Below are 17,603 nucleotides of genomic sequence, written 5' to 3'. Positions count from 1 at the left end.
CCTCCGTTACATTTCTGGTGAGATCATTTCTGTTAAAATCAACAAGCCAAATTTTTATGATACTAAATCTGTGGCAAAGTATAAATTGAGGATGACCCTCCAGGAGTTCTTTTAGACCTTAGGAATATTTGAATGCTCTAGCAAAGCTTTCCCTTATATTTGCAAGCCAAAAAAAGCTGTCTAAGTTTTTCAACAGTAATAATCACAGGCATTGCCTGTGATAAATTCACATGAATTCACACTTCTAGTTATACCTATCTATAATTGTATTCCTGTATTTATTCTAGACATATATTTTATTACAAAAATATTCCTTTTATTTTGAATAAAAATCTTCCTATGGAAAACCAATAAATTGAATAGATTATTTTTGTTCACACTCTCACAATCCAATGAATGACTTAGTCACCTGATTTCTCAATTTTGAGCTACAGTCTTACACTTGGTGGCTGCATATTGTGTCTCTTGAGTTTTGAAGATCCCATCTCCTGGATCTCCCCCTACACTAAATTCAGACTCTGTAATTCAGACTCTGATTACTTAGAAGAGGGTGTCAGCTGAGTTTCATAGTCATACATTTCCCCCAAGAGATGGGAGTTTCTCGCTCAGAGTAAGAGTCAATCACCCTCTTAATTCCTTCCAAACCTCCCTGGTTCTTTCACTTCAACTCAATTAAAATCAACTTGATTAGACAAAGACCGCATCAGTCCTACTGAACATGGAGGAAATGGCTGCATAAAGGCGGTGAAGTCAGGGACGAAGGATGCAGTGAATTCGTGGAATGTGAGATTCCAGCCCATCTGAAACTCAGGGAAGAGTCTCTCTTTGAAGGTTACTTGGGGCTGAGAAACAATGGCATGTTTTCCTATTCTCTGATTTTCTAGACTGTCCCAAAAAAGGAATGCTCTCCCTGAACTCTGATTTTGTTAATTCTTAGCAGACCAGACCCACTTTGGGTAGAATGGAATTTTAATCTACTTTTTTCTTTGAGCTGAAGAGTGCAACCTCCCTTGGTTTTAATACATTTTACACCACCCAGTGGGGAGATGAATTTGCCGACAATGTGAACCCTCTCTGGGAATGCCACACATTCAAGAGCAAAGCTGCTCTTGTATTGAATTTTGATAATCATTTTCAGCAGCTGGTCCAGAAAAGGCATATTCTTCTAAAGTCTACAAATTTGAGGAGATAAAAATAGAAACAAAGTAAATTGTAATTACCTATGCAAAATTATGAGATCAAAGACTCAAATAGTTTAGCTTGAAATATATTGACTTCAACTAACATGAAATAGCTGCAGTTTGAGTTACTGGTTTCAGAAAAGATTTGCTCTTCCCACAGTACCTTAAAACCAAAAAAAAAAAAAAAATGCATTTTCCATACGTCTAAGGCTAAGCATTCACCGTGAGACTAATTCAACATTCAGGTCTGGTAAAAATGTTTGATGGTATCAGTTAAAACCCTATTTAAGCAGAAAGGCCAGGACATGTTTGTTAATGAGTATCTGGCAATGTCATCATCTACTTAAGACGGAAGAGAGGGGATAAGATCAAAATTATTCAATCTCTGAGTGATGGAGGAAGTAAAGCTTGAAGTGACATATACAAACAACGTGTATGACATCCATCAATATCAGGGGATTTTATAGACATTAATTATCCAGGGCTCTAAGCCCTCCTTTGAGGTGTATTTTATGATTAAGAAAAAAGAGACCGAGGAAAATGGAATTGATGGAAACAGCAATCAATTGAGTAATTGCACATTTGGCGCACATACAGCCCTACGCTTGTTCGCAGGACGGGCAACCGACTCATCCTCGTGGAAGGCCTTCCTCACCTGCTCTTGAGCGTGCTCTTGCAGCCTGGAACCGATGTCTGACCCAGACTTCCTCTTCCCCAGTCTGCCTTCTGCTTCTCTGAACAAAAGAATTTATTCGTTGCATTCTACCCATAATTGAAAGCTATTTTTTATGAGTTAAAAACAATTTTGGTAGCTTAGAAAAAGAGCCAAGAAAGAGTCTTCTCCTTTAGAATTTTGTGCACCAGGATGATTGAAATTTTAGGCACACGCCTACCCTCTCACAGCAGCGGCTAAAAATGTTAAGCATATTGAATTATATTTAAATTTGAAAGTGGTTTGGATCAATAGAGAAAACACTCTATATTAGTTAATAAAAAAGTGTTTGGATTCTTTTTTTAAGAGATTTTTTTTAAGGACACAGCAGTTTTCTGTTAAGAGCCGGATAGTAAATATTTTAGTGCTTGTAAGTACAAGTACTCAACTCGGCCTTGGTGACTCAGAAGCAGCAACAGATAACACAGAAACGAATGGGAGGGTCCATTTGTTCTCATTCAACCCAGAAAGTGGAATATTTGTACTTTTCACATGTCACCAAATTTTACATTTGGTATTTTAAAATCGTCTTAAAACAAAAAAACATTATTAGCTGGCAGGCTACACAGGGCTTGACTGTGGACTCTGCTTTGCTGACCCCTGGTTGAGGTCAACTTGAAGCTTTCATTTGAGCACAAATAATTAACTCTACTGGTCTGTTTTCCAATATCCTGTATCCTGTCTCCATCTAATTCCTATTCCCCCTCCTATTTATTGCTTTGCTTCAGTTAATTAACCACTTCATTTAGTTCTAGTAACCATAGATTAGGATGGTTACTGTTTATTTTCTGGAAGTATAGGTAGATAACCAAGCTCACAGAACAATACTAATGCTGATAGCTTTCTGTTCTCATCTTGCTCTTGGTTACAGAACATGTCTCCATCTGTAATTAACAGGAGCCAGGGGAGAGCGCCAGTGTTGCAAGCCAGCCCGTCACTCTCCAGCCAGTCCTCTTATGTAAGGTCAACAGAAAATACTCCCATTATAGAGATAAGGAAATTGCTCGCATTTTTAAAAAAAGATTTATTTATGCATACAAGAACTGGGGTCCAGGACAGAGGTGGGGGGGGGGTGAGAGGACTCACCAGAGACAGAGTGGGGAGCAGAACAGGCAGACTGACTGAAATACACTGCTGAGGGTAGCAGCGGGTGAGTCAGGAGAGGTCTGCTGCGCCATGTGGGTAGCTCCTTGGCTGGCGATCGAACTCGTGCTACAGGAGTTGCCGATAGCTTCATAGGTTGCATCTTAGCCCCTCCTTGTGCCACCAGGGAGGCCAATTGCTCGCCTTTGACAGCAGTTTAGTGACTTGTCTGATCTCATCATGGCTACTAATGGTGAACCGGGTGGACAGCCAGGACTTCTTGACCACATGAGTCTTGACTGATGCATTGGTTGCCTCTCTTGAGTCAACCCCATGGGTATGCTTGGCAGTCCAGTGCTCTGCTGAGAAGAAATCAGAAGCTGAATAGGGGCAAATGGGCAGGAAAAAGGCAACAGCTGAATTGGACCATCCATGCCTCTTATACCTATGCAATATAATCTTACAAAATGCTCTCTGTAGTCATTTTCTCTGAAACATTTCTCTCCAGGCATAAATTTTGCAGTGGAGATCGTTATTGGAAAATAACTTAAAAGTCAGAGATTTTTCAACAGGTCCTAATCGTCTAGCTTTCTTCATTCAATATTGATTCTCAAAACTGACAAATGTATTTAGGGGTCAGCTCTGTTATTATAGGCAGAGCTAGGGCGAGAGGATGAGGAATGAACAGGAAAGTCTGTTCACACCTCCAATACCTGGAAATAGTAGTCATCGTGGGCCTGCTAAAATCATAACTAAATGAATGTAACTATACTATTTATCACTATTAAAATGGGAAAGATCTTCTATACCATAAACAATATTTAAAAATCGTTCTCTGTATATTATTGACTACCAGATTAGAATAATAAATACTGAACTCCTGGCGATGGAATTTATAAATATCTGAAGCAGATTCTGTGGCATTACTACAGAAATACCACATAAAACCTGACAAGGTAAATACTGTATTGCATATCAAAATGACTTAAATTGTAGTCCATGGAACACTAGACTTAAATTTGCTTGTAGATCAGGTTTTATTATATTTTTGAAGTTCCCTGGGCGACCTGTCTTGCCAGGCCATTTGGAAATGTTAACTATCATAACCAATGAAAAAAGGCATTAAATAAGAAAACCTGCATAAATCACACATATTTGCGGTGTGTTAGGAGTTGAACCTGAAGATAGCCTTAAATCCCTGCAATGTAATTAAAACATCTGAAGAGTTTCGTTACATATAAAGAATTTATGCTTTGATGCAGGTGGCATTGTTAATAAGGTGTGTTTTCATATTAAGGATCATGATTAAAGTTTCCTAGAAGAAAAAAAAATATACAGATCGTGGCCCTCGACGTGGCCACGTCCTGATGGTGCGGGAGCGGCGGTGTTGGGTGTCAGGGCAACAAACGTGGTTCCCGAATGTCGCTCTGAATATTATGGCCTGAAACAAGCCCGATCTGTGTTTGCCTTGAAAGGAATCCAGACTTAATATTACACTTTAAAGACATTCTGAAGCACTGACTTCGGAATAAGAGCAAACATTCCTGAAGGCCTGGACTAACCCGAAAGAAATTACTGCGATCTCCTGTTTCAGGCATACATTTTAATAGTAGCGCTCAATGGCCGGCCGTTAATTGCCTGCAACCTGACTCTTAGGTGCAGGTCTCCAAAGGCTAAAATTAGGGGTATTTGTATCTGCTTACCTTGCTGTTGGGTTGGGTGGCAGCGCATGTAACGCACAAAGCTCGTCTGTTGAGCCGGTTTTGCTCTGCTCAGTTGGTGTCCATATCCCTGCCTAAAGGCTCATATTGAGGCTGGTGGAAAATCGGCTCACCTGCCATGGAGTGTTCATTTATCAACTCAGAGGCCACTCTAAAAACTACCCAGTATGAAGGCGATTGTGTATGGCACATGAAAATGTCTGCCCAAAACAAAAGCAATCGTAGGAAAAATTAATCTTGGCATTTGGCATAAAATATGCAGGGGAGCAACATGTGTTTTACAACTTTGTCTTTCACAAGTTTGACTTGACCCAATGTTTCTTTTTTTTTGTTGTAGTCAACATTTTTTTAAATTTATTTTTTACATCGTTGTTCATTTTTAAACAATATTTGTTTCCCCCCAGCCTCAGGTGGAGTCCCCATAGAGTTTCCTTCCCCAATGCACCGTGCACCATCACCTCAGTCCCCTGTGCTCCTCCCTCCCTCCTTCTGATCCCTCTCCCTCCTCCTCCATACAGGATGTCTCTGATTTATCATTGCTTGTTTTTGTTTTGTTGTTGACCCAATCTTTTGCTGAATCTTAAGAAACTAAATGTGCATCCTTCCACGCTTGCCTTTAGAAGGACTATCTTGAATCATTTCTATTCCTTTTCCTCTTGTGGTGCTGGTGGTGGGAGCACCATGCTGAATTCCATCAAATAGCAGCACACTTACAAAAGCTATCCTTCCCACAGAGACCCTTAGCACATCCTTTCCTATCACTGGGTAAGAGTCCTATGGAAAAAATCATCGGGGGAAGAGGTTATGTGTTAGGGCTTGGAGCAATGTGACTTTGGTTTTAGATAAAATTTGAAGTCGATCTGTCCATGATAACTGCTAGTCCATTTAAATAAATTTGTGTTGATAAAGATTAGTTCAATGATGTTGCATTTGCCTTCCCAGAAATCTTGTGGTCTGGAAGAGCCATATGCATTCCTTTAGAACACTTCTCGATTGTCAGACTCCTCTTCGTTCCAATTCACTGTCACCAATGAGAAAGCCCAGAAGGGCACAAGTGTTGCTTTAACAACGTGGAGTCATCATTAGCAGAACTAACTAGATAGTTGATGGACTGCATTAGAGTTCAGAAGGAGTCAATGAGTATTTACTTTTGCATGCCATTTGCTCCCACAATGACTATTTGGGAGTTTATAATGAGTTTGTCACCAAGCAATGGTGGAGATCCAGCAGGTACTCAATACATACCAGGGCTGCCATCTTTCTCCTTGGTAGTAGAATAACGTTCTGCTCTGCAGATGCAGCCTAGACAGAAGGAAAAACTTGTGCCCAGGCCCAGGAAGGCACTTGCCCTGGGGGCCAAATCTCACTCACCACCTGTTTTTGTAAATAAAGTTTTATTGGAACACAGCCTTACCTGCTCATGTGCATATTGCTTAAGACTGCTCTCATGCAGAAGGAGCCACAGAATGGGGAAGATGCAACAGAGAGCATGTGACTGACTAAGTCTAAAATATTTACTACCCAGCCCTTTCCAGGCAAAGTTTGCTGTCCTCTCTTCTCGGCTTTAGTGCTGTACTGCCCAGCAATGTAGCCACTAGCTACATGTAGCAGCTGAGAGTGTAAAATGTGGTGGGTGTGGATTGAGAGGTGTAGATGTGTAAAACACCACCAGATGCCAAAGACCCAGTGAAAGGAAGAAAAACAGGAAAATAGCTCATCCATTTTAAATTATTGAAAATATTGATTGCATGTTGAAAATGACAATATTTTAGATGTGAAACTGAGTAAAATATATAATTAAGCCTAATTTTACCGATTTCTTTTGACTTTTGTTACTATGGCTACTAGAAATTTTAGATTGAAAATGTGGCTCACATGATTTTCTAGTGACAGTGCTGGTTGAGAGCCTGGAATTTGGAGGATCTGTGAGCTCTAGAAAAAGTTAGAATGAGGGGAGAGAAAACTATCTCTTGTGTTTGCAAATATCGTTCAAAAGCAGCACAACCTTTCATTAATCTGCCTATTTCTTGGAAGAAGGAGCAATCAGAAAGAAAGGACTTGGGTGTCTGTGGAAAAGGTTTTAGTTTCCTTCTCCCAGGAGCTGACCCTAAAAACTGGAATAGGGAGGAGATCAGGAAGCATCTCTGAGGGAGCAGAGCCTGAAGGTGGGAAGGAAGTGGCAGGAGGCTGTGCTCGCCGCCAACAGGTTGCTGCTGTGGGCGCCTGCTCTGGGCGCCAGGCATCTCCCAGTGGGGGGACTCTGAGAGATTTTATGGAACAGGCCCCAGTGGCCCCACCCAACCCGCCCGAGGAAGTGGGGCTGTTCACCCACCAAATGCCAGTGATTGCTGGTTGAGGCTGCTTCTAGAGGCCTCGGCCTCCCCTCTCCTCCCCAGCACGCAAAGTCAGGAGCAAGCTTGAGAATAGTGAGTGCCCAGGGCGTGGGGTAGGGCCCGCATGGGGCTTGGTACATGGACACCAAACTGGACGCTTGATCCCGCCATTCATGCTTTCAGCAGGCGTTCGTGAGCGCCTGGTGTGTTCACCTTCGCGTCGGCCCGGAACTGGCACGGGTGGGTAGAGTTATCAGTCCGCACGCGGTGGGTGGCAGATTGCGTCCAGGGGAGCCCCTGTCTCCTCACTCCCCAGCCACAGGGCTCCCCAGGCCTGCCGCCTGGGTGCCTGCCGAGTCCGGCTTCATGAGGAAATAGAAACATGGACACTGTCCAGGGAGAACAGGAAACGAACACTGTTTGACACTCTGCAGGATGCCTTGTGCCCGCAGGGAAGTGGATACTTACAGCTACTTAGTCCCGAGACACGGATGCCAGAAAGCATTCTCTCTCGTCTGTCCGAAGCACAGTCAACGTGAGGAGCTGCAGGGCCCGGGGCGCGGCCGCGGTGTTCGCCATGCGGCGAGGTCTCTCCAGCCTCCGCACAAGTCCCGGGCTGGGGCTGCGGCCGGCGGCTCACGCAGGACTGGCTTTTGTTGCCTGCCGGTTCCCGGGGCTCCCTTCACACGTGTTGCCGGGCCCTTTGGCACCCCCTGCAAACGGGTCTGTCTCTCCCAGTTTCATTCCCTTGATTGTGCTGCTGACGGCTCAGGCATTGTCTGCAGACTCCAGCTCCAGCGCCACTTGTACTATTTAAGTTTGAGTCACCCCAGAGGATCTAGACAGGGCGCTGTGTTTAAACCACAGGGTTTAGTCTACATATTAGTTGATTAAAAACAGGTTTCACCCATGATGTATGCTTCATAAGTGGAGGGAGAAGCAAGCCGATGTTTGTCAAGTCGAAATGTGTTGGATTATATTTATTTGGCTCGCTTTTGCTGACTAGCTTTAGAACTGTAAGCAGTTGGATGAAGTGTTTCCCTAGAAGTTTCCCGCTCCGGAAGGCCGGCCAAAAGCGAAAGTAAAAGGCTTCCCTGAGAGTAAGGTGCCCAAAGAAGCCAACACACATGCCTTATGGCGGTCATATCTAAACCAAGGACACGGAACGATGGACCGCCTCGAAGTCAGTCTCCAGGCTGTGACCATAAAGTGACCAGCCCTGGCAATTCCTTTAGTCCAAAGAGTAGGAAAAGGCCTGGCGTTGTGGTTCTTAACAGCTTTGAAAGCAAGTTTCTCTTTGACGCAAACGTCCTCATGTGTACGTCGCATCTAAATCAGTCTGCCTGGCTTGTTTTCTTCATTGTCCTCCTTCCTTTGAGTGAGAAACAGTCATTTTGCTCCTCTAAATCATTCCTATTTGAGACATTTGGAGGGTTTCAGACCCCGAACTGGAGATTTGTTTGGCTGGTCCTCCAGTCTAGGTGAAATACGCAGGTCTGCCTCGCGTCCTGGCCGCATGAGGCGTGGACAGAACACTTTAACCCGTGTTGCAAGCACGATACCCAAGCTCAAACGCCACGCAGTCTCCTAGGACAGGACACGCTCCGGGATGGTGAGGGAGGCTGAGGCTGGGCTCTGTGACAAGCAGAGACGATCTAGGCCGTGGGGCCCGAGGGGTGCACTGCACAAGGCAGGAACCTCAGAGCGCCCCATGCACCTGTAGGCCAGAACCCCCAGGTACGTGCTGGGCTCTGAGGTACCCCCCACCTTCTCTGGAACTGAAGCCAGATAGAACCAAGAGGCTGGGCGGCAGCACAGGGGCTGCGTCAGAGCAAAAGCCCGCATTTGAGAGAGCCCCCTCAGGAGACACCCCGAAGCCCCAGAACCCGCCCAAGCTGGCTGGCCGTGCCAACCCCCAGCCCGGCGGCGAGCAGAGCTCACAGCAGACGCGCTCCAGACAGAATTCCCAAGACACAGATAAATGTGATACAAACACCAGGAAATAATGGAATTTCCTCTTCTCAAAAGAATTTTAAAGTAAGCATGTTTAGGTCTCCTGAAATTGCGAAGGAAGGAATTGTATCCCGAGAACAAGAACAGAAAGGAACTCAACATGAAGAGGGAGACGTGATGAAGAACTTACTGAAAATGGCACATGAGATCATTGAAATGAAATCACAACACGGCGGCGCGCCGGGCGGGCGGGCCGCAGGCTGATGCGTGTCCTCTGCGGGAGGACCCGGGAGCTGCCCGCGCATGACTTACGTGTTTTGTGCTTTCCATGAAAGTGATTCTTTTTTGAATAGACCTTTCTAAATCCAGAATTTCAAAAGCAGAAAGGGTCAATATTTTAGGAAATAATTTTCACAGCAGAATGAATGATCACCTTTATGAAACTGTCATTTTTAAAGCCCCTCATGCTCATTCCTAATCTTTTTTCTCAGCGGGCATTACAAATCCCGGACCGCTTCTTCTTCCTGAAATTCGCTTTTGTTCTGGCTTCATTGTGTTTCTTGAACTGTCTCTGTGTTAAAATACACAGCGGCCCCAAATCCTTTGCCCTTTCAGCCCTCCCTGATCTTGGGGGTGTGTCGTGGTTCTGGTCCCTGCCGCGGACTGCACTCCTCCAGGCTCACCTCCACATCCAGTCCCTCTCCCCAAGACATTTCCCGTCTTGTCCACCAAAAACTCCCCACTCCCCCTTCCAGCCTCAGCTAAATGACTGTCCTCTGGGAATCTCTCCAGGCAGCCCTACCTCTCCCCCTTCTCTTGCTAGTGTCTCTCTCCCAGTGGTATAGCCAGCTCTGTATTTTTATTTTTATTTCCCCGGTGTCTATCTCAGAGTCTGACATATAGTAGAAGCTCAGTAAATACTTGAATGAATGAATGAATGAATGAATGAATGGTGTAAATGAAGAGTGAGCAGAATGAGAAGCAGTGGGCAATGCTTAAAGTCTCTTACTAATAACAGAGGGTTATTATGGCTGGAAGTAAGATTTAAGCACTGCAGGGGACTTTAAATTGTGTGCTCTAGATTCTTAAGCAGGATAATGATCAAGTAAATGTAGCATTCAAGGAAATTGGATCTGGCATTGATAGTTTGATCGGCAAAGTGTAGAAGTGTGTACAATAAAATGGACTGAGCAAATAAAGGACTTCTTTTTAATGTCCATAAATGACCATATTGTCAGCAGTGGCTGGATGACGCAAACCTTCCTCTGAGGGACCGACCTCAGCCTGCCCACGAGATGGCCAATCCCAAAAGTCCAATAGCAGTTTACTTGGTGTGCGAATATAGTCCTTACAGTATTGCCATTTCTGATGCAGGGAAAGGAATAGAAATCCTTTCTTTCTCCCTACTTCATGACCTAGAAGTAACCTATAAGTAATGATCTAGTTATATATACCTGAGTTCAAGTAAGAAGCAGGAATAAAAAGAATGAAATTGGAATATTTTTGAAAGGTTCTTTTAAATGCAACTTCTCAAAAGTTTAAATGTATAAATACTTGAAACTGCATAGATTTCATTGCTGTTTCTGGAAAATGTCAGTTTTTCCCAGTTTTAAATAATTTTGTGTGTATTAAAGTATTAAAGTATGCAGAATAATATTTTTCCTCTCTCTTTTGAACAGCAAAACTTAGAGAGTAACCTCACCAACCTTATTAAGAGGAACACAGAACTGGAGACCCTTTTGGCCAAACTCATCCAAACCTGTCAACATGTCGAGGTGAGTATCTCCGTGTGCTGTATTCACATGAACACTGCTAAGTGGGGATCTTTATACCCTCACCCTTTACATGTTTAAAATAGGAATCTTCCTAAAATTAATTAGATTTTTGTAGAAGTCAAATGTATAAGGTGGGTGAAACTGGAAGGAACTAGAACCTCAGAGAATCTTTCCCCACCCGCGGTCTTGTCCTACCCCACTCCTGTCACAGCCCCCGTGCAGCTTCCCCGAGCACTCTGAATAGTAGAGATTCTGATCACCCTTACAAGGAACAGCCAGAAAAACAAACAGCACTATTTAAAGGGTGGCGGTAGTTTCCTGGAGCTGCTGTAACAAACCACAAACGGGGATGACATAAAACAACAGAAATTTTTTCTCTCACCGTTCTGGGGGCTAGAGGACCACAATGAAGGATTCACTTTTGGTAATGAACTCTCCAGGGATTATTTTTTGAGTCTTGCTGATGAAAAAACATTGTAAATGAGAGTGAGTAAGTGCAATGTTTTTGTTCTTCTAGGGCAAAGTCAATATGTGTCATAGGAATAAGTGGATGAACAAAATGGAACAATCCAGGAGCCGTATTTTATTTTTATGATGTGATGGCATTTGATGTTTAGGGCAATATGAAAGAATTATTTCTCTTCAGTTAAAAATAAAATGACCTGTGTTTTATGGGAAAATCTTACAAATGCTTTATGGATTAGGTGATTATTTCATTCAATTCCAGTTAGTCACTTGTTAAAGCATTCGTATCTGGTTTCCATTATGACCTGAAGTAATTTCCAAACAACTCTCTCATTTCTGATGCAATATTAGTATGGCTTAAGTTTACAAAATGCTATTTGACCTAACATGAGGTAAAGTTGCATTCTGTAGCCGGTAATTTCAAACGTTAGATATGTCATTCAAGAAACTTACAAGCAGATTTTATTTCAAAAGATTAGCTACTGTTTTAGTTGAGATACAGACTCTCAAATAAAACCACTGACTGAGAATAGCAGACTGGCAAATAGACACATTCATGCCAGTAGAAATTATTCTAGAAACATGTACCGAATATCCATTCCTTTCACTGTGGTTGCAACTAATAAGTTCTTTGCAATGGAAAGAAATGTTGGTGGGTGAGTAACTTTGGTAGTTGGAAAATGATTCTAGGTAAAATTCAAGAAACTTAATTCTGACTAGACAAATAGTATGTCAGTGCCTCTTTTTACATATGTCCCCTCACTCACTTTTGTTAATACTCTCAAAGTGTAATTCTTTAACAGTTGACCTTCTGACTCACCTAGTAATCAAATGAGTCCACACTGAAGGTTTCTTTAGCTCATTAGTAAAGGAGCAAGGAAGATGGTAAAGGCGGCTTAAAGGACGTATCAGGAACGGATACATACAGAAATGGATGCCTGAGGCAGGGGAAGGAAAGCTAGAATAAAGTAGCTAAATTAGATGTGAAGCTGGTTAGTGACTCACAGGGTAATAAACCATAACATGTGGGCAAATAAAGTCTCCATTTTCTCTAAGTTAATGTTTAACTTTGCAGCGGCTGAGCCCTAACCAATAGTAAACAGAAAGTTAACAAACAGTTAACTCCTGGCCTGGAGAGGCCGCTGGCCCTTCCTGCGGCTGGCTTGATGGAGTTTGTTCTAGCACAGCACCAAGAGGGCACTCGGTCTTCTTTTTGCCTTACTTCCAAGCTTTGGATGATTTTCCTATCTGGATGCTGTTGACGTCCGAACTGTGTTCACTAAGCATTATTTGTGTGTGACGGTCACTCTGGTTTGTTCATTGCATTAGAATGGATGGCGCATCCGCTGTGTGTGTGTGCACGTGTGTGTGTATTGCTCTGTGCTAAGTGCTCAGGGCCCTGCCCACAGGGAGCTTATTATCTTGACTGGAACAAAAGCAACTTTGTTCTTATGTAGTAAATGGTCATTATGGTTAGAGAGGGTTGGATAATTTGGGATTGCAGAGAAGCAAGAATTTTCTTCCAGCTGGGAAGAGGGGGAGGAAGCTCAGATTTGAGCCTGCCTTGAAGGGTAGGTGACATTTGGGCACATGGAGGGACAGGAAAGGCCCTGTTTGCGGGACAGGCCAAGGCACTGGGGATGGAAACTGAAGCTCTTCAGTACTCCAGGCAAGGAGTGGCTGCGTGGGAACTGAAGGTCCATGAGGGGGGAAGTAGCAAAACTGGCCTTGGAGAGACGGGAGCTGGGCGGCTTTCATCTCGCACCCGAATTTGAACTTTCTATGTTCTGGAAACACAAAGATCCGGGTAACTTTCACACTTACACCTGTTCCACCTCTAACTCTGTTCCGCAAACGGTACTTGTGGTTGAGAAAGTGGTCTGGAGTGTTGGCGCCAAGTGGTCGCAGGTCCGGGGGGAAAAGGCCGCAGAGCTGGGGCCTCCGCCGGGCGGTGGGGTTTCAGGGTGCCACACAGGGCACAGTGGGCTTTTCCCTCAGGGCAGGGAGAAGAATTTCCCGGTGGGCAGCCCGGGTTCCTAGACAGTGTCCCTTCCCCTCCCCCTTCCCGAAGGCGTCCTTGGAAGTGGGGCGCGGCAGTCCTCGGGGGAACGACCCCCAGGCCAGCTGGGGCTGGAACAACAGCAACAACAACTCTGGGCGCACAGAGGCCGCGCTCAATTGTTAGAAATTAGCTCAGCGCATTCCCACCGAGCACTGAGGAAGCGCCACATCCTTGGCAGCGCACGCCTCCTTCCTGGGATTCACCCCCGCGATTCTTTACAATGAAAAGAGTTTGAAGGTCTCTCCCCGCCCCCTGCCCATTGTTCTCGCGGCTTGTTTTCAAGATGGGGGTAAGCAGATGAAATGGCTTTTTGATCGCAAGTGCTGAATTGTTTCCAAACTAGAGACCCGGAGAATGGAGGGCGAAGGCCGAGACCACGCGGCCGCGGAGGCGGCATCCCCAGGCCCGCTACGGGCGGCCCGGAGAGAAGGGGTGTGTGACGGGCAGGCCAGGCTCCTGGGACAAGTGGGCTCGCAGCGCCGTGTTCTGCTTGCTGGAGGAGGTGTACGCAGAGAAGGGCCTTGGCCGAGCTCGCAGCGCCAGGGAGGGCAGGTCTGTGGGAAGTGACAGTGTGGACCAGGGGCGCCCTCAGCCCTTCGCAGTCCGCACAAACCCTTCCTCTGCACCGCCTAGTCCTCCCCCTGTTTCTTGGAAAAATCAGAGCCCCGAGTTTACTAGCCAAGCCCGGAGAATCACTGCTGCCTGGCACATTCTCCACACCCTCTGAGGGTCGCGCTCTCGGGCAGGGGCACGACCTTCATCCTGGGAATTACAGGTGCCCCGAAGCCATGGTGAGGCAGCAGAGGACGCCTGGGCAAGGGTCAGTGATGCCCGGGGGGGCTCAGCCAGGAGGAGGGCTCAGCGGCCTCCCCACTCTGCGCGGCCAGTCTGCAGGGGCCTGCTCGACCCGGCGGCCGTCAGACCCTTGGCACCAGCTCCCGCGTCATCTTGTCTTCTTTAAAACCATACTTTAGAAATCCCTTTTGCCTCCATTTCTCATGCTTTTTAGACTTTTTTTTTTTTTTTTTTGATTCTCGTGGAAAGTTGGCTCTCTTACTGGCAGTTTTTCTCTGGGCTTTCCCAGTGCTGGGTGATACGTGGAAAGACACACCTGTGGGTGAATTAAGTGCCATCTGATTCCATTTCCGTTCAGGTGCCAGGCTCTGTGAGCTGAGAGAAGCCGGCGGAGCGTTGTGGCGACGCGGCATAAGAAATTGAGCACAACAGGCAGGGTCTGAAAGGGACTCTGCAGTCCTTCAGCAAGCCCTGCGGGCATGTGATTGTAAACGCGGAAACGAGAAAAAATTGCGGAGCTCCAGAGAGAGACAAGCCATCCGGTTTATATTAATTTGCCGTGCGCTCTTATGTCCAAACACTCTCTGCATAGGGAAGCCTTGGCCAGTGCTTCGTCTGGAGCCACACCATGAAGACCAGCACCGGAGCGTCGCTGTTGGTGGCCAGTTAGTTTGTCATCTTGGATGACGGGTGTCCAGGCTGGGGACCAACTTGAATGCCCAGGTCCCAGGCAGACGAGGGTTAGAGCCCGACGCCCCGGGGGCCCGCGAGCGAGCTGTCAGGTGTAGCGAGTCAGCTCCCAGGCCCCGTGGGGCTGCATCAGGCAGCCACAGTCACCTGTGGATCGCTGTCAGGGGCTCAGAATGATGGTAGGGGGGTAAGGCAGCTTCAGAAGCGTTCAGAAACTGGGTGGGGCGAGCCCCTGTGGTAAAGGCTGATCTCCCAAGTTCAAGTCTCAGGATTCCCTGAGCATTAACTTTTCTCAGTGGAGCTTACGTTTAAATGTTTCTGAAAGTAGTGTGTGGCACAGGTTTGCATAGCTCTTCTTAGTTCAATGCTCTTGCCTTAAAAAATATTGGCTCATAAAGGCCGTCACATCCTGTCACCTTCTTGGCTCTAGTCACGAGGAATAATGGGAATTAGTGCAAGTCTCTTAGTATTTTCTTTAGCATTTTGGAATAAGGGGTTCGTCTTATGAAGGAATGAGGATAAAGCTTAGTTTGGGATTACTTTTAGGATCACATTCCAAAGTTTCAGCTTTAAAACTTTTTTTTAAAAAAGTGGGATCCAAACCTTGCATGATCCGCCACCCTTTCCAGCCGGGTGGGAGTGAGCTATGACATCTGCTCAGAACCCCACCCGGCGGCTCGGGTGGGCACATGCTCACATTACAGAGCTCTGAAGACGGTCCCTGGGCCATGTTTGAACTTGGTCATGCAGGTTTCCCACGCCAGTGCTCAGATGGGAAATAATCAGCCTTAATTGGGAGCCCATGAATGAACGGTGGGAATGAAGAACGAAGCTGGGTCTTTCTATTGTATCTTAGCGTGGTTCCCCCACAACACAGGAGTCCTTGATCACGTCTCCCTACACTATCCCATAGACAACCTCCTTGGCTTGAGATCTTTAGATGCTTGCCTAGAGCAGCAGGGAAGTTCCTGGCATGATTTAAAGAATAATAAGAACGGGTTGGGACAAATGTTTTAAATAGCCACAGTAGTTAGTTCTAAGACCGCTTCCATGTCAGATGCGGGAGTCAGGGGTGCAAGAGGAACGATCCCGGGGACAAGGTGACTGCCAGGTGGAAGCTCAGCTCCCGGTATCGCTCCTGTCCTTGTCACTCAGCGACAAGCATCATCCCAACCATCAAGCCACCCTTTTGTTTCTGAACCAACCTCTTTTGTTTCTGGGCTTTAATATCTGGTTTAATTTTTTGCCTCACTAGATGAATATAAAATTGCTTTTTATGACAATCAGGCAGAAATGATCTCCATGGAAGATAATTACGGATTATGAGAGAAACAGGATGCATCCTCTTTTACCTTCATTCGATTGACTTCTATTTTTAATTGCTGAATGTTGTAGGGAAAACTGAAGAGCTTTGTTCTAATTTTGAAGTCCCCCAGCAAAATAATTGAGTCATGCATATAAAATGTCCGTTAACAAGAGCGCAATTGTGGCCCTGGTTGTTTTTGTTTGAAGCAGAAATATGAAATTTTAAATTCAGCTATTTAAAAAGCCCGAGGCTACCACTTAATGTAAAAGGCTCTTAGTGAGGGGCAACGCAAATAAAGAATTTTACAACTGAGTGAGGTAACCTCGCAGCCTAGGAATTTATGGTAGAGCTTTTACTATGCTTTGAAAAGAATTTTCACTAGATAGAACAGCGGGCTCGTGTACACGGGAGGCGATGAAAGCTATCGCCGTAGCCTAATTCCCTGACTCGGCAAGCTAGGTGACCCCCATGTTTGCGCCCCGTCCGTCCTGCGGATGCCAGAGGGAGAGTGTCCCGAGAGCGTAGTGAGTGTTTCCAGAAGGTGGGAGTGGGCCCTGTCATGCAGGGAAAGCCACGCGGTAGGACTTACGCCCGTGTGCCCAAGGGACGCTCATGAGGCTCCCCCGCTCACCTTCTGATTTAATTACCCCTCCAGCCTTCTGAGGACAGTGGGGTTCCGATGACCGTAGAAGTGTGCCGGGGAGCCAGGCAAACCCAGAAGCAGCCAGTACGGGGAGGGATGGAATCAAATTGAGTAGCAACTGGGGTGGTTCCTGTACTTCAACTACCAAACCCTGGTGGTAGAGTTGAGAAAGATGATTTGAAAGTTAGAGTCCTGTGCCTATTGGCCATTTGCATTTCCTCTTTGGAGAAGTTTCTTTTTAGCTCTTCTGCCCATTTTTTGACTGGATTATTTACTTTGTTTTTGTTGAGTCTCATCAGCTCTTTGTAGATTTTTGTGATCAGTCCTTTATCTTTAGTGTTGTGTGCAAAAATGTTCTCGCAGTCGGTGGGGTGTCTCTTTGTTTTGGTTACTGTCTCTTGCCGTGCAGAAGCGCTTTAATTTGATGTAGTCCCAGCTGTTTCTCTTTGCCTTCACTATCACTGCTTTGGGTGATGTGTCTAAAAATGAACAAGCAACTATAAACCAGAGACACAATACAGGGGGAGAGGAGAGAGTAGGATGAAAACAAGGGGGGTGGGAATTGTATGGGGACTATAGCCATGATGAAAATGCATACATTGTGCAAAAATGAAAAATGATGCAAAAAATATATAAAATAACAAATAAATAAATAAATAAATAAATAGGAAAAAAAGTGGGGGGGGGGGTTAGATTCCTGGCCATAAACAATTCCATTTGCTGGGGAACCAGAAAGCCTACCCACCCACCGTCACGAGGCCTCTGGGAGCACACATCTGTGCCGGCGCCTCTTCAGGCTGTGAACTGCTGTCAGGGTTTTGACCGTGAACTTGGCCTGGTAACCTCTCCTTGGAGATGATGATCCATTTGCTTCCTTGAGTAAA

At 45.5% G+C, this 17,603-nt stretch overlaps 1 protein-coding gene across 4 annotated transcripts in view; it reads left to right on the top strand.

The window, feature by feature from the left end:
* The window catches only part of MID1 (midline 1), a gene marked incomplete at both ends in the record, with an annotated part of 96,137 nt that overhangs the window by 25,489 nt on the left and 53,045 nt on the right, over positions 1-17,603 (top strand). For all 4 annotated transcript variants that reach the window (XM_084258345.1, XM_084258344.1, XM_084258343.1 and 1 more), the window contains one exon: positions 10,663-10,758. In XM_084258345.1, coding sequence (XP_084114471.1) covers positions 10,663-10,758 — 96 coding nt within the window. The remainder of the gene's footprint in view (positions 1-10,662; positions 10,759-17,603) is intronic.

Source organism: Talpa europaea, assembly GCF_964194135.1.
Source record: "Talpa europaea genome assembly, chromosome: X".
Taxonomy (NCBI): Eukaryota; Metazoa; Chordata; class Mammalia; order Eulipotyphla; family Talpidae; genus Talpa; species Talpa europaea.
Note: the sequence above shows the minus strand (reverse complement) of the source record. Positions and strands in the feature narration are given on the sequence as shown.